Here is a 16,554-nt window from a genome sequence, read left to right as displayed (position 1 = left end):
TTTGTTGTTGTTGTTATCTATACGGGGGAATGTGGTGGTATGAACATACATAAACATACCTTTAAATGTGAATTAAAATTTTTTTAAATTCACTTGAGTTTGAATTTTACAGACTCGCGCCCAAAAGTTATCGATTTCATCGATTGTTGAAACTGGTTTCCCTGATACTAAGCCGAAAAATACCAAACGGTTATGAACCGATTTCGGTTTTTTTCCCCTTGCTAACTAGTATTTTCAATCAGTCCAGCCGCGGTCACACTGAACGGTAAAATTAAAAATCCGAGTATAGGTGGTTTCGCTGCTGAATTTTCGGAAAAATAGTGTTCAATTGTGTAAAGTGCAATAGCTATTAGATAGAACTTGCGTATGTGCATTGCGAAAAGTGTTTTTGTAGCCGCGAAATAAGCTAATAGAAATCCGAGTGTCTGCTGCGAAGACGAATTAAAGGGGAGACAGAGTAACAATGAGTGAGCGAGACGGAGCAGACCAGTGTGTGCGCTAGCGGTGCTCTTCTAACCAAATAAAACAAAACAAAGGAGAGACAAAGGATAGAAACCCCGAAAAAGGCACACTCACACACACATACACATGCACTCGCCAGCAATAAGAAGAGCAGTCAGCAGACGGATAAACTAAAGCCAATGTAGCTAAATTAACAATCAATCGAAGGGTCCAAGGATATAGTCAGCTAATTTGAACCGATCGGTGGCACTCCACATCAAAAGCGAAGTGAAGGGAACGAGAGACAGAGCGAAAAGTCGTCGCCAAATTGTGCATGTGCATGTGCCAGTGCCAGTGTGTGTATGCCAGTGTGAGTGCGTGTGCATATGGGGTTGGAAAACTGTGAAAACTCAAGCGCAAAAGTCTTTGGCTCTGATTAACTCGCGGAAAACTCATCATCGCTGGGCAGGTGACGCGAAGATGCCGAGCGCCTCGTTCACCTCGTCGCGCACCTACGTGCGCCGCTCCCGCCGGAAAGGAGCCAACCGGATAGCGATGCCCAACCGGCCGACGGGCAACATAATGGATCCCATGCTTCAGCAGAACGTGGCCGCCGCCGGTGCGGGAGCCAATGCTTCCGGCTCGAACAGTAGTGCCGCTACCAGTTCCGGTGCTGGTAGTGTTGGCAACAACAACGCCAGCAGCGGGGGCAGTGGCGCCACATCCACCTCCGGATCTGCAGCGGCAGCAGCAGCAGCTGCCGGAGCTACCGCAGCAGGAGCCTCCAGTTCTGCGGAGTACTTTGACAGCGGCCAAGGTGCTAGTGGATCCAGCGGAGCGGCTTCATCGGGCTTCTCTGGCAGCTTTTACAATGCCCTGCAAATGATGGACACCACTGAGAGCTCGGGCGCCGGCACCAGCCAGTCAACGCCACCCGCATTAGGAGCCTCCTCCTCCACAACCTCGAAGTCCACCTGCGCCACAGTCGGATCTAGTACGGCAAGCACGTCGGCCGCCGCAGCAGCTGCAGCCTCCGCTTCAGCCGGAAGTAGTCACCAGAGCCCGTACGACTTGCGCCGAAAGATCTCCGCCAGCAGCCACGACCAGTGGCCCACCAGCTCATCTTCCGCCGTGGCAGCAGCTGCCGCAATACTCGTAGGACCATCGAGCAGCTCTCCGCCGCTGGTGAATCCGGGTGCCTCGCCCTCCAGCTCCTCGTCGTCCTCTTCCTCTAGCTCGTCGTCTTCGTCCGCCTCGTCCTCGAGCTCCTCGTCCAACGTACAGGCACCGTCGACCAGCGCCACCTTTCCGGTGAATAATGCACCCACCACTGGAGCCACGCTGGCGCAGCCACCCAATGTCCACAGCTCAGTGCCGCAACAGCATTGTGGAGCACTGCCGGTTGGCGCTGCCATCGAGGATAATAACTACATGCTGCCGGCGAGGAAAAGATCCCGACGCCTTTACACACAAGGCGGAGAGATGGGACCGACTGCTGGAGCCACTGGAGAAGCAGTCGGAGCTGGAACAGCAGCGTCCGGCGGTGCAGGATGTGCGCCCACGGCGGCCCAGTACCTTCAGTATGAGCTGCCCGACGAGGTACTGCTGGCCATATTCTCGTATCTGATGGAACAGGACCTATGCCGCCTGGCGCTCGTATGCAAGCGCTTCAACACCATTGCCAACGACACGGAGCTGTGGAAGCGACTCTATCAGTCTGTCTTTGAGTACGACCTGCCGCTCTTCAACCCGGAGCTGTGCAAGTTCGTATTTGAGAAGCCCGAGGAGTCGGAGTACGCCAATCCGTGGAAAGAGAGCTTCCGCCAGCTGTACCGCGGCGTGCATGTGCGTCCCGGTTACCAGGAGCGTCGCAGCTCCGGCCGCAGCATTGTGTTCTTCAACACCATTCAGGCAGCTCTGGATTATCCAGAAGAGCGAGCAGCAGCTGGAGTTTTTGTGCCAGCCGGTGCAGGAGCCGGCAATGTGGTATCCGCCGGACTGTCCAACACAAGTGCGTCAGCGGGTGTTAGTGGTGCCAGCGTCAATGCACTGGTCAACATCTATGAGGAGCAAGTGGCCCCGACCGAGCATCCCGGACCACTGATATTCCTTCATGCTGGTCATTACAAGGGGGAATATCTGTTCATTGATTCGGACGTGGCACTTGTTGGGGCAGCGCCTGGCAACGTAGCGGAATCAGTGATCCTGGAGCGGGAGGCCGGATCCACTGTGATGTTTGTAGAGGGCGCCAAGTACGCCTACGTGGGCTACCTCACACTCAAGTTTTCGCCTGAGGTCACATCAACAGTGTCGCATCACAAGCACTACTGCCTGGACATCGGTGAGAACTGCTCCCCAACTGTGGACAATTGCATCATTCGCTCTACCTCGGTGGTGGGCGCTGCCGTCTGTGTGGGCGGGGTCAACGCCAATCCCGTCATTCGAAACTGCGATATCAGCGACTGCGAGAATGTTGGTCTCTACGTCACCGACTACGCCCAGGGAACATACGAGCACAACGAGATCAGCCGGAACGCACTGGCGGGCATTTGGGTTAAGAACTTCGCCAGTCCGATTATGCGGGAGAACCACATACACCACGGCCGGGATGTGGGCATATTTACCTTTGAAAATGGAATGGTAAGTTGAACCTTTCTATATTATATATTAAGTTTATTATTATAACGTGATATCCTTTTTTAGGGCTACTTTGAGAAGAATGATATCCACAACAATCGCATAGCTGGCTTCGAGGTTAAGGCCGGAGCTAATCCTACAGTGGTCAAGTGTGAAATCCATCACGGCCAGACGGGCGGCATTTATGTGCACGAGAACGGACTTGGTCAGTTCATAGAGAACCGCATTCATTCGAATAACTTTGCAGGTAAGACTACAAGACCAGGGCTATGTAAGAAATGGTTTCTAACCCACGTTTTTTGTTGTAAAGGTGTCTGGATAACCTCCAACAGCAATCCAACGATCCGCAAGAACGAGATCTACAACGGGCACCAGGGAGGAGTGTACATATTTGGCGAGGGTCGGGGTCTGATCGAACACAATAACATTTACGGAAATGCTCTGGCAGGGATTCAGATTCGCACCAATAGCGATCCCATAGTACGGCACAACAAGATCCACCATGGCCAACACGGCGGCATCTATGTGCACGAGAAGGGTCAAGGGCTGATAGAGGAGAACGAGGTGTACTCCAACACACTGGCTGGCGTGTGGATCACCACTGGGAGCACTCCGGTATTGCGACGCAATCGGATACATTCGGGAAAGCAGGTGGGGGTCTACTTTTACGACAACGGCCATGGAAAATTGGAGGACAACGACATATTCAACCACCTGTACTCGGGAGTGCAAATCCGTACGGGCAGCAATCCTGTAATACGAGGCAACAAGATCTGGGGTGGACAGAATGGTGGAGTATTAGTGTATAATGGTGGCCTGGGGTTGTTGGAACAGAATGAGATATTCGACAACGCCATGGCCGGCGTATGGATTAAAACGGACTCCAATCCGACGCTAAAGCGCAACAAAATCTATGACGGTCGTGATGGCGGCATCTGCATTTTCAACGGCGGCAAGGGCATCCTTGAGGAGAACGATATATTCCGGAACACGCAGGCCGGTGTACTGATCTCGACGCAATCGCACCCAATCCTGCGAAGGAATCGCATTTACGATGGCCAAGCAGCGGGCGTGGAAATAACCAACAATGCCACCGCCACGCTTGAGCACAATCAGATATTCAAGAACAAGTTCGGTGGGCTGTGCCTTGCCAGTGGCGTTCAGCCCATAACAAGGGGCAACAACATCTTCAACAACGAAGACGAGGTGGAGAAGGCCGTATCCAGCGGGCAGTGCCTGTACAAGATTAGCAGCTATACCTCCTTTCCCATGCACGACTTCTACCGCTGCCAGACCTGCAACACAACCGACCGCAATGCCATATGCGTCAATTGCATCAAGAATTGTCATGCTGGTCATGACGTCGAGTTTATACGACACGATCGGTAAGTGCGCAGCGAAGAACTAATGCATTCTATCTTTATAATCGTTTACTGTAAGCAAAAATGTACAAGTAGATGAAAACCTATTGGGTTTTTGTTCTTAAAGAGTAGAAAAGTTAATTAATTTATTTAAATTTGTATATTGCAGCTTCTTTTGCGACTGCGGTGCTGGCACCCTGTCCAACCAGTGTCAACTGCAGGGCGAACCCACTCAGGACACGGACACGCTCTACGACTCGGCAGCCCCCATGGAATCACACACACTGATGGTCAACTAGAGAACCCACATCGGCAGCTAAACCACGGTTCTATCTATAGCTATATCTTAAGTCGTTAAGGCCAAGCTCTCAAATCTCTCGCACATCTCACGCGTTGCTGTAAATATTCGAAAGAAACCAACAAACAAACAAAACAAACTATACACGATACAATTAATTGTATGTAAATAATAACTAATTATTCTTGCGTTCAAAATTTTACTCAATGTGCAATTTAGTTTAACAAGAACTCACACGCAAAGTTTTCACTTTTTAACTGACGCATGAAACGGATAAATCAATGAAAAAATCACTGAAACTTTTCCCATTTATGTCACAACGAATGAACAACTGAAGGAGCAACACCTTTAATACACAATGCATTTGTTTGTACGTCGAAATGTAAACGAAGGAGGAGCAAAACGAGCCCTCTCGAGCCCAGTGAAGAACAATTTTGTAATGTAGATTAGTAGAGATTTTAAAATTACATCAATTAACATAAACTACGTGTAAGCATAAGATATTAATAAGCGATATACACATACACAAGGCGAACGAGTATGCCCTGACTAACACTAACAATTCGAAGAAAGCAATTCTAAGTATTAACAACAAACTAGATTAGCGGCAGCCAATGCTTCAGCAAACTAACCTATGAATATACGAGTATAGTAAACACATAACATAATTACATCTAAACGAAATACAGCACACTATATATATTCATGAGAATTCTACAGAAACAGCACACGGACAAGATACAAAAATCAAAAGCCTTTACCAAGCGTAAAATACCAAGCAATATTTCATGTCTAAATGTTGTAGAACAAATTTGTAGCTCAAAACTTAAACGAGAAATAGAAACAAGCCATGTGTCATTTTAGTCCAGTAAGTTTGATGAACAGTTTAGTATTTAGTTTGTCTTCGGGCCGAGTATTCGAATTATGCGAATCATTTTCTTAATTTAAGTCAGTAGCTTAGGCGTAAGTGAACGCAAAACCCATAACTATTGCATAGATGACATTATCCGATAACTGCGTGTGAATTAAGTATTTTGTTTTTATTGCCTTACATTTTATTTATATTTGTTGCCGTTTGCCCGTGTTTTCCCCCAACGGTTCACATTCGTAGGCCATTACTCGCTGTACGGATCAAATAAGCACATAAATACTGCATACTGCATACTATATTCTATATTCAACTATATGAAATATACGAACATCCGATTGTATTGTTTTACTAACAAAAATTTAAGTGCGTCCTCGACGTGCGACTATACTATGTAGAGATTGATTTTAATGTGTTACCTATGCAAGCTAATAACGTCGCCCTTGACTTGGACAAACAACTAAATATACATACTTATATATACACAAGGTATAAGCTAATAACATTTGAAATTTGACAAAAAAAAAAAAAAGAAAAACAAGCGGTTCAGAATGGTCTTTAATTTGGATTTTTGGACTAGGAGCTTTCAACAGTGCCTTCTTCTAATTCGTACAGGAACACGGATCTTGCTTGGCCAGCTCCTTCTCCTTGAATCGCATCAGCGTCAGGATGTGGGCATGATTGGCTGCCTTGGCGTAGTCGATGGGCGACATGCCCAGCTCATCCTTGATGTAGGGATTCTCGTAGTGCGGCAGCAGATATTCGACCACCTCGTGGTTGCCCAACTGGCAGGCGTAGTGCAGCGCGGTTCGACCTGTCCGATCGGCCAGCGTGAGATTGGCACCGGCCAGCCGGAATGACTCCAATCGCTTGATCTTAGCCCGCTCGGTAAGGGCACGCAGTAGCTCCGCCTGGACCAGCGGCGGATCGTTGAGCTTGGCATCGTTTTTGAGGAGCGTCTTAATTATGTCATGGTTGTCCGTGTCGATGGCCTCGTGCAATGGAGTGCGGTTGAATCGATCGTGGACATTTACCGGACAACCGGCGGAGATCAGGAAGCAGACGCAATTTAGTTTGCCCAGGAAGCAGGCCAAGTGCATGGCGGAGCGCCCATCGCAGTTTGTGTCGCACAGATTGGCGCCGTACTGCTTGAGATCGCCCAACTTGTGGACATCACCTTCGGTGACTGCGGCCGCCACCAAAGCGGGATAGAACGTGGAGCACATCTGCTGCCGTTCCATCGCCGTGGACATGTGCAATGTGCGGGCCACGCCCTCGATCAGGTCAATATCGTTGATCTTGGCCACCTTATTGGTGGTCAGCTCGCCGCGCAGACTCAGCAGCATCACCTTCTTCTTGTTGGCAATGTCCCACTCCGGCTTGGACAGCACATAGGCCAGCTTGGTAAAGGCGGCCTCCTGAGTCATATCGTAGCCGGGAATCACGCCCACGTCGAGCAGCCCCTGACCCGTCTCGTAAATGTTAGCCACCATGCCCGCCGAGCACTGCGTGATGTTGACGATAATGACGCCTCTGTGTACAGCCTCCCTGAGTTCGTCCAGCAAGTCCTCACGATTCACCGGAAAGTTGCCGGCTCCATAGGTCTGGAGAACCACACCTTTCGTTGGATCCTTCAGTATTGCCTGCACCACACTGACACTTATTCCCGGATAGATCCGCAGCAGGGCCACGTTCTTTTCCAGTTCCGATTGAAGCGAAAACGGCTTTATATTGCATGGCCGGAAGATTTGGCGGCTGTTTATCTCGATGTTGACATTCGCCCGACCCAATGGTGCCAAATTGGGTGAGTCCAGAGCATGGAAGGAGTCCGTACTGAGCTTCGTGGAGCGACAGCCACGCAGAATCTTGTTGCCAAAGAAGACCAGCACCTCGGGTATACTGTAATTGCCTGCTATCAGAAGTGCGCCCAAGAAGTTCTCACGACCATCGCTGCGAGCCTCAAAGATCGGAATCTGTGCCCCAGTAAATACCACGGGTTTGTTCAGGCTCTCCAGCATGAAAGCTAGTGCCGAGGCGGAGTAAGCTAGGGTATCAGTTCCATGGAGGATCACGAAGCCGTCGTAGGAATTGTATGATCTCTGTAAAGAAAATGTTGTAGCATATTGTGGATCAAGGTAATGATCCCCGAGTTTCAAACTTACTCCCACTTCGTTGGCAATGCGCTTCCAGTCGCAGAAGCCCATGCAGCTGGAGTCCACCAGTGGGCTGAACTCAATCAAATCGTAAAGGACTCTATACGGAGCACCAGACACAGCGGGTAACACCATCATCCCACAGTCATCCACCTTGTTTTTGTAATGCCTGTCGTGGCAGCTGGGAAACTCCTGAAGCTGCTGACCCAGCACCATGGGTACGGCGTGCAGTACTAATGGAAAAGAGGTGATTGGTAGAAAGACTAGAGCCATCGATATACCCACCTCCGGACTCGTTGCGGATCATTCCGATGGTTCCACCAACGTAGATGACATGGACGCGAGCCTCCTTCTTCAAGCAACCGCACTTCCCCGCTGGCATTTTGGGCTATTTCAAGATTTTGTGTGGTTTCCAAAACTAAACTAACGAGTAGCTCAAAATGCGCAGAGTGACAGTAAGATCCATTAGCTCTTTGTTTTGTTGCTTATTTCTAGGTAAATTTTTAAATTTGCCGCCAAGCATAATGAACCGTTGCTTGAGGAAAGGGTGGTATGACCGTGCTGCATGGGAATTTTATCGAACGTTAGAGATGGACATTGCCTCAAAAAGAAATAACGGAGCTTAGAACGGTGGAAATTTCTGATATACCATATGTTGCCATAAAAACAGTTTATGTCTTTATTGTTTGTTGTTTAAATAATGAATTATTGTTTAATAGCCATTAAAACCGTTTGTGAGATAAGACATACAAAATCAAGAGTAGCAACTGGCACCAAAGCAGCTGAATGCAACTGGGACCCCCCGTAAACAGTGACTCGTCGTGACTAGGAACAGTCACGAAGAAGTTCACCCATCCCTAGTTACCACAGTGCAGTGCAACAAATAATAAATAAATAAATAGCCTGGCACAAAGAGTTAATCGAATAAATTGCACCCCGCAGCGCACGCCAAGTGGGTTGGGTACCGAAATCGCGAGCTATCTGCTCCCGCTGCTGCCGCTGCCACTGCTTCCGCCGTATCAGTTGCTGATTGGAGCGCTGGGAGCACGGAAGCCACACAAATAGAGGCGCATTTAGAGCAATCCTTACCGTCCGCTGCTGCGGCAGCACGCGGGTCATCGGATTGCCATGTCCCACTTTACGCACGCCACCAGCAGCGACCTGGTCAACCTCAATGTGGGTGGTCAGCGGTAAGAACAAAGAATCATTACATTATGGCCCACCAACGGCATTGATGACGCATGCAATCTCCATCTTACCATCCGTAGCTTTTCCACGTCGCGGCAAACGCTTACGTGGATCCCGGACACCTTCTTCACGGCTCTGCTCAGCGGACGCATCTCGAGTCTAAGGGACGAGCACAATGCCATCTTCATTGACCGCGATCCGACGCTCTTCTCGATCATACTCAACTACTTAAGGACAAAGGACATCGACATTAAGAACTGCGAAATACGCGCCCTGCGCCACGAGGCCGAATACTATGGCATCACGCCGCTGACCAAGCGCTTGGCACTCTGCGAAGACCTTAACCACTCGTCCTGCGGCGATTTGCTCTTCTACGGCTTTCTGGCGGCACCGCCCATGCCGTCGAACGAAGCTGTGCCAGCTGCTAGCATCGACGAGTCGTTGCCCTCCACTTCGGCCAGTGCGATTGGTAGTCGTCCCGGGTCCATGGTGCGAGTTCCCGAACCTTCACGCTCTTCACACTCGCGAAATTCATCATGGGATCTGCGCCTGGGTCGCACAGGCAGCACTGGCAATGGTGCCAACCCTCCAGCTCCCATGCTGCACTCACGCAATCCCTCGATGGACTTTATGCGGCACTCGCGCAACTCTTCGGCGGATCTCAACAAAGTCTTTCGAAACGAAGTGGGCCTGGTGTTCAGTCCCACGCAGAACTCAAACTGGGTGGACCCGATGCGAGTGCAAATCATAAAGGCCCACCAGAATTGGATAGCAGTGGCATACGCGCACTTTGTGACCTGCTACCGAGTGAAAGATTCCAACGGGTGGCAGCAGGTGTTCACATCGCCCCACATCGACGCCACCATCGAAAGAATCGCCATCAACTCAAAAGTGAACACTTCCGCAGCAGAGCCACTGCCTAGCAAGATGGTGGCCATCTCTTACGGCAGTCAGATAAGGTTGTGGAGCATTCAGGAGGGCGGCCAGAAAACGGATGTGGGCACGTTTAACTTGAATGTGCGCGTGGAGTACCTGTTCTTCATCGGCAGTCAGCTTGTGGCCCTGTCCTCCTCCGGCAAGATAGGCGTGTGGCACGCAATGACCCAGCACTGGCAGATTCAAGACCTAGTTCCGGTGCTCTCGTTTGACTCGGCTGGCTCTTTTTTGCTGCTTGGCTGCAACAACGGCTCCATCTACTACATAGACATGCAGAAGTTCCCGCTACGGATAAAGGACAATGATTTACTGGTAACCGAGCTCTACAAAGATGTCACACTGGACCCAATTACGGCTATCTCCGTCTACCTTACCCCAAAAACCTCGAGCATAAGTGGCAATTGGATAGAAATAGCCTATGGCACCAAGTCGGGAGCGGTGCGAATCATCGTCCAGCATCCGGAGACAGCTGGTCATGGACCACACCTTTTCGAGACTTTCTTTGTGCACCAAAGCCCCGTAACCAAGGTGATGCTGTCGGAGAAATACCTCGTCTCCGTGTGCAGCGAATACCACCACGTACGAACTTGGCGTCTGACCCGCTTCCGAGGCATGCTCTCTACCCAGCCGGGCTCCACGCCGGAAGCCTCATTTAAAATCGTGTCGCTGGAAGCTACCGATACCAGTTACAGCTATGCGGCTGGGAATGATTTTGGGCCTTACGGCGACTACGACGACATGATATTCGTGCAAAAAGTGGTGCCCGAGACTGATCAGCTGTACGTGCGCTTGGCCTCCAATGGGGATCGGGTGTGCGTCATTAGATCCGTGGACAGCTCCACAATTTCGGCATTCTGTGTGCTCGAGTGCGAGGTATCATCCCGGTTCATACTCACCGGTCACTGCAACGGCGCCATTCAAATGTGGGACCTAACGACAGCACTGGCGCTGCTCTCCAAGGATGAGCCGCAGCAGAAAATCAATGGCGGACCCGACACCAATGAGCTTCTCCGCCTACTTGACCAGTGTGAAATCAGCAATTCATCATGCACAACACCTTGTATGTCACCGTGTCTATCAGCTATGGGCAACGGCTCTGGAATGGCCTCCTCCATAGCCCGCATGAAAGCCAGCAACATAGCCCTGCTAAATCGGGAACCAGCAATGGCAATGGCCGTCCAAGTCCAGCCGCCCGCTCAGGTGCAACCTGCTCTTCCAGAGGCTGTGGCGCCGGCTGCTATCCCGATGGCTGACGACAACAACGAATGAGACGTGGAAGCGGCTGCTTGATTGGCGCTTGTCGGGCGCGTTTCATCGTTTACATTTCACAGGTGTAGCTTGATCTTCGACTACCAGTTTATATTCCTGCAGTTCGTGGTGTGCGCCCTCATCTACGTCTGGGTGACGCGACTCACCCGCGGTCCAGCCACTGGACTGTGATGAACTGCCAGCAGGCATTTAACCAAACAAATAATCTCCATTATATGTGCTCGATGTGGTTGCAAGTTGCAATGTGTATCCCATAAACCCATTTGTTGTGCTCCAAACGTGGATCGTACAGTTAATAATTTTAAAACCGTCTTTCTTTGTTCTAGTTAAAGTTATGAAAATTAGTTAAAACAATGTAAACCAGAGTATAAGACTTCTGCAACCGATCTATAATTAGCACAACTCCAAGAGGGTGCTCCATCAGGACAGATTCGAAAACGTTCAGTGTGGATAAGATTGGTTGCCCAAAACAAAAAAAGTTCATTGAACAGCCAATCAGTTCATGGTCAACCTTGATTATGATTATTTGTGATTAGAATCCATAGAGCGATTGCTTGGAATCTGTCCTGTTGCAGGGCCTCATATAAATATAATGATCCGCCTTGTTGCAACCAGTAAACAGCTATACATATTCAATATAAATAAAGATAATTATACACAAAGAGATATCAAAATAGCAGCCGAGTTGTGTCATCAATAATTTATTGAACATTTTATCTTAGTTTCTTGATGGTTGAATACTTGGAAGTGTTCCATTAACATTTATCAAATACAAATACTTGGCTTGCCTTCTCGTGGGTATTGTGTGTGTAAATACGTGTATATCCTACGCCTATACCGGACCTCAGTAAAGTAAAAAAGCAGCAAAAACGCCAAAACATATAAAAATATATATAATATACATTTGTGTATTGTAGGTAAGCTACCCCCGCCGGCCATTTAAATATCATTGGCCTAAACACAACCCACTAACGATCGCCAGTGTGCTTATCAATTTAAACAAGTGGCGCGTCAAGTGAGACCCCTGCCTTTAATTTACCTAAAATAGGACGCACTGGTACTGAGATAGAATAATAATAATGGAGTAGATACTTGGAGCGATTACCCACCCTCGCCCGGAAGCAATTGTCGAGCCGTTCATACAAATAGTTTGTACACAAAGTCAACCTAAAGCTAAATTATGTATATTCTAAAGGGCAAACCGATATGAAGCTGTGCCATTATGAGGGACAGAAATCTGTTGTCCCGATTTGCCCGTGGGTCAGTGACCCGATGCAGTGCAATCTAAGACTGTCGCTTGGCGGTCGCCGTTCCTAACTACGATGAAGCGTTAATGTGTGGGGTCTGTGCATTGAATGGATGATATGTGCGTGAAGAATTGCTTAGCAAAAACTGATGAGGGGAGATCCAGCTCACTGGACACGGGCTACACGTGAAAGTAGTCGTCCACTAGCAACTGTTCACTTGGCGTGAATGCTGTCCCACTTAGCGGACTGCTCGTCTGCGTGTCCGACTCCTGATCCGTCTGCAACGGCTCGTAGCCGGGCTCCATCCCACTGCTAGTGTTGGTCGTCGCTGTTGTGGTCGTCGCTGTAGTCGACGCCGTGGTGAGATAACACACCGACTCATAGTTGGGATCCGTTTCACTGCCCGTACCCGTCAGCGATTCATATTGCGAGGAGATCGGCGTGCTGGTGGCAATTGTTGAAGAGTTAAGCGACACGGAATTGGATGTAGAGCTGGGTGAAGTGGGGGTCAAGTGACTGCTGCTACTGCCCGGCGTTCCTGCCACCGCGTTCTCCGCTATTCGCGCATAATGATCCGTCTCCGCAGCGGCCTTTGTCTCGAGGATGCTGGCATAGTTGTGATTGGCATCCGCCCCTGGAATGGTGCTGTAGCCGGAGGCGTCAGCGTTGGCGGGTGGGCGCTTCTTATCCAACACCTTCGCATAGCCGTCGTCTGAGTGTGCACGACTTTTGAGCACCTCGTAGTTAGGATCATAGTCTGACTTTTTGGCCTCATCCTCGCCTGCGGTAACAGGATGCGGTTGCAGTTGCTCATAGCCAGGGTCGTTGTTGCTCCTGGACGGAGGCGGGGGCGGCTGTGTCTGGTTAAGAATAGTCTCGTAGTGCTTTGCGCTGGCGCTGTTCGCTATTGCTGTTGCTATCGTTACGGGCTGGGCAATCGCTGAAAAGGCGCCGGAAAGAACATTTTATTAGTCATGATCTTAAACAAGAGTATTTACTCGGATTGGAGCGAAGAATTGATGGATGTAATGCAGACGATACTAACCACGGCTACTTCCAAAGAAAAACTCATGAAATTTGCGGTGTTTTAGTTTAACAAACACGGAAATATTTCATTTTGGCATAGCAACTTATTTTGGGAAGGCATTTTAAGGGAAAGACAAGGAGAGACAGATAGACAGGCAGATTAGGCATTAGGCAGGGATTAGCGACAAAGCCAGGTAAAAATGTTAAGACAAATCACAGGGATCAGCACATTTTACCCGGTACTCATCGAACAGGAACTGGTACAAAGGGACTAGAGTGAGCTGAACATACCTCCTCCTTCCTGTTGTCTTTCCTTTTGTAACATGTTGGCTGCATAGCAATCCGACTTCCGATTCTCGTGCATCATCTGTCCATCGGCTGGAATCGTTTCATACCCATGATCCTTGGCTGAATAACTATTGCTCCGCACGCGACCCTTCTGGGCATCCACCAACAAAGCTGCAGCACTGTCCAGAGGACTGACTCCCAATGCATCTTGCTGCTGTTTCCTTGCCAAAATAGGCGAGCTGTTTTGAGAGGACGGCGAGTTTCTCGAGAATTTGTGCTTTTTCATGACCTACGGTTATAAAACTTATGTTAATTTTTCTATATAATACTGGGGGGCATTCCTCTTACCTTAGCGTACATGCCCTCAATGTTCTTGTTGCCCTCCCCATCCTTGGAGGGACTAAGGCTCTTGCTGTGCTTGCGCTGGGGCGACGCCTCCCCAGACTCCGTCTCGTGCCCTTCCGCGCCCGCTTCGATCACTGATATGACCGAATTCCGTCCAGAGGCTAGGTTGCTAATACTACCGGCCTGCAGATGGTGCGACTGTCCCACACTTGCCTTGGGCGTCGGTGGTAGTGGCGAATTCGCCTGACGCTTCTCAGGTTTGGGTGAACCCAAGTTGCAGACAGACGAGCTATTGTTCGACGAGGATGAGGCCTGACGCGAGTGCATCTGGGCTCGCAAACTGTCCACCGGCGGTGGAACTGGCATAGCATGATCAAGACCACTGCTGCTGGTGGGTCGAACGGCGGACGTACTAGCGGTCGGTAGACTGCTGCTGTTATTGATCTCGACAGCCACCACTATGGGATTGGCCTGCATAGGCTGGATTTGCGCGTAGGTCTCCGATCCGCTTGTGTATATATCCGCGGCGTTGGCCTGATGACGGTTATTGGGATCCTCAATGGCCGCATATGTCTCATCTTGAATAGAAGATGTAAATTACTATACAATTTTTGATATTCTCACAGTTTGATACTTTATGTATTCAGTATATTTGGTTTTTAATAAAACTCAAGATACTCATAACATTGAAATAGCCTTGGGGAATGTTTTATTTCTCTTGTGACTCACCAGAATCGTCGGATACAGTAGCGTAGTGAGAGTCATTTACATCTCGCGATAATGTTGGATTCCTGTTCGGGGGTTTCCCTGGGGGCTGTTGGGCCAAAATGTTGGCCAGCGGCTCCCTCACACTAATGCTTGTGTATCCCTCTGCAGAATAAAACATTTAGCGATATGACATCACCACCATTTGCACAGACTTACTCGATGAATCTTGTGAGTCCCCGCTGAAATGTTGGTTGGCAATGGGCGGCGTCATGTAGGGAAGATCTTGGCTTGCCGAAATCATGCCCGCAATCGCAGAGGCAGCTGGAATCTCAGCCTCTGCCGGCGCTGAGTCATTCTGCTCCCTGGAACCTTCGCTGTGCTGTGAGCTGCGGTGCATAGGATCTATACCGTCGCTAGAGGATCCGGCCACCACCGCCGCCGCCGCAGCTGCTGCTGAAGAGCTATGATTGGTCGTATGGGACGTGGAGGGGGCATTCAGCTGGGCGTAGGGATGCTCGGTGCCCCGCACCTTGGCGTAGTCGTGCGGCAGACCCTTGACACGAGAGTACGGCGAACTTACATCATCCGCCTGGCTAATAGAGCTGTGCTGTGACACGCTAGTCTGTTTCTTCATACTTGGTTGTGCTGTGGGTGTTATTAGAAATGCGATTAATTACAAGCTGATTTTTTGGGTTTAAAATGCGACTTACGACTTTGGCTACGGGCATTGCGAGCATCTACCAGTTGCTTGTCCGCCACGGTTTCGTATAGTTCGGACCCATTATCATTGCTCTCGGCTACGGGAATGTCCGGCAAACTGCGATGGGCTGCAGTGCTCGACCTGAAAATGGTAAGGGATGCGTGACTTCCAGCTCTGTTATGTAGACAACAAAGTAATTGAGACCTACCGCTTCTCCGAGTCCGCATTGGACACCGTGGAGGCATTCAGCTCTGCCTGTGACTCGCTGTTGCCCACCAGGTTGGTCACTACAATGACCTCATCCGGATTCTTCAGCTTGACCATGCCCTCCAGGCCCATCAAGTCATTTCTGTGGAGATAGAGTGCATAGAGAGTGAGGCGAGCGACAAGAGTGCACCCAAGTGGAACTGGGCGGCGTAGCGGCGGAGAAAGAGACCCACTTTCACTCTCTCGCTGGCCTGCACCGCCCTGTTCCCGCCTGAGCCGTTGAACCGATATGGATTCCTGATCCTCTGGGAGATTGGGAGGACTTACTTGGGAATCCGCTTCTTGCAGCAGAGACAAGCGCCCAGCATCACGATGAAAGTGAGCGTCAGGCTGACGGTCGCCAAAAGGTACGTGTACGAATTGGGGGCCTCCAGGCGCAGCTCCGACGTCGACGCCTCCACCATGCCCATATCGCGTTGTGTACATATGCACTATGTACCCATAAAGCACTTGCATCGACCGCTGCACATATATATGTTAACAACTTTTCGCTTAGCTAATATTTTCTTGTTTTTTTGGTCCACCAAACGAAACAGACAACAACAATAATGCGACTAGTGTGCGGTCATACTAGGTGCGGTCCCACTGGGTGGAGGGAGATCCACGTTTTTCGCCAGCTCTTATATGGTCATACTAAAACAATCGTTGCGTTTTAACGGTTTATTCTTAACCCTCTGATATTTTTAAAAAATAAACTGCTTACTGTAATTTACAAATAATTAAAACTTTTCTATTTTTGCATTTTTAAAATTAAACTGCTTACTGTAATTTACAAATACAAACAATTAAATTAATTTCTTTAGTTTTTTTCGACTAAGAAAA

General features: G+C 49.5%; 4 protein-coding genes across 5 annotated transcripts; 2 read left to right on the top strand and 2 right to left on the bottom strand.

The window, feature by feature from the left end:
• Window positions 1-230: 230 nt before the first annotated feature.
• On the top strand, window positions 231-5,966 carry LOC6536444 (F-box only protein 11). The gene is made up of 4 exons (XM_002096989.3): window positions 231-3,081; window positions 3,145-3,325; window positions 3,389-4,463; window positions 4,609-5,966. Exons 1-4 carry the CDS (start codon window positions 922-924, stop codon window positions 4,736-4,738), a joined length of 3,546 nt encoding a protein of 1,181 aa, XP_002097025.1. The 5' UTR covers window positions 231-921; the 3' UTR covers window positions 4,739-5,966.
• Window positions 5,967-6,145: 179 nt separating this feature from the next.
• LOC6536443 (L-asparaginase) lies at window positions 6,146-8,225 on the bottom strand. The gene is made up of 3 exons (XM_002096988.4): window positions 8,044-8,225; window positions 7,768-7,991; window positions 6,146-7,704 (listed from the first exon to the last, which is right to left on the bottom strand). The coding sequence occupies exons 1-3, from the start codon at window positions 8,138-8,140 to the stop codon at window positions 6,208-6,210; spliced, it is 1,818 nt and encodes a 605-aa protein (XP_002097024.1). The 5' UTR covers window positions 8,141-8,225; the 3' UTR covers window positions 6,146-6,207.
• A 391-nt stretch (window positions 8,226-8,616) lies between these two features.
• Window positions 8,617-11,825, top strand: LOC6536442 (BTB/POZ domain-containing protein KCTD3). Its single transcript, XM_002096987.3, has 2 exons — window positions 8,617-8,948; window positions 9,027-11,825. The coding sequence occupies exons 1-2, from the start codon at window positions 8,887-8,889 to the stop codon at window positions 11,149-11,151; spliced, it is 2,187 nt and encodes a 728-aa protein (XP_002097023.1). The 5' UTR covers window positions 8,617-8,886; the 3' UTR covers window positions 11,152-11,825.
• An 11-nt stretch (window positions 11,826-11,836) lies between these two features.
• On the bottom strand, window positions 11,837-16,282 carry LOC6536441 (serine-rich adhesin for platelets). Of its 2 annotated transcripts, none has more exons than XM_002096986.4 (8): window positions 16,000-16,281; window positions 15,674-15,814; window positions 15,476-15,606; window positions 14,982-15,410; window positions 14,787-14,927; window positions 14,061-14,635; window positions 13,716-14,001; window positions 11,837-13,338 (listed from the first exon to the last, which is right to left on the bottom strand). In XM_002096986.4, the coding sequence occupies exons 1-8, from the start codon at window positions 16,140-16,142 to the stop codon at window positions 12,578-12,580; spliced, it is 2,607 nt and encodes an 868-aa protein (XP_002097022.1). In that variant the 5' UTR covers window positions 16,143-16,281; the 3' UTR covers window positions 11,837-12,577. The 2 variants fall into 2 exon arrangements, with proteins under 2 accessions (XP_002097022.1, XP_039231188.1); XM_039375254.1 differs by lacking the exon at window positions 11,837-13,338 and adding an exon at window positions 13,475-13,527 and having other exon boundaries at window positions 16,000-16,282.
• Window positions 16,283-16,554: the final 272 nt, after the last annotated feature.

Source organism: Drosophila yakuba, chromosome 3R (genome assembly GCF_016746365.2).
Source record: "Drosophila yakuba strain Tai18E2 chromosome 3R, Prin_Dyak_Tai18E2_2.1, whole genome shotgun sequence".
Lineage (NCBI taxonomy): Eukaryota > Metazoa > Arthropoda > Insecta > Diptera > Drosophilidae > Drosophila > Drosophila yakuba.
This window is presented reverse-complemented; position numbering and strand designations above follow the sequence as displayed.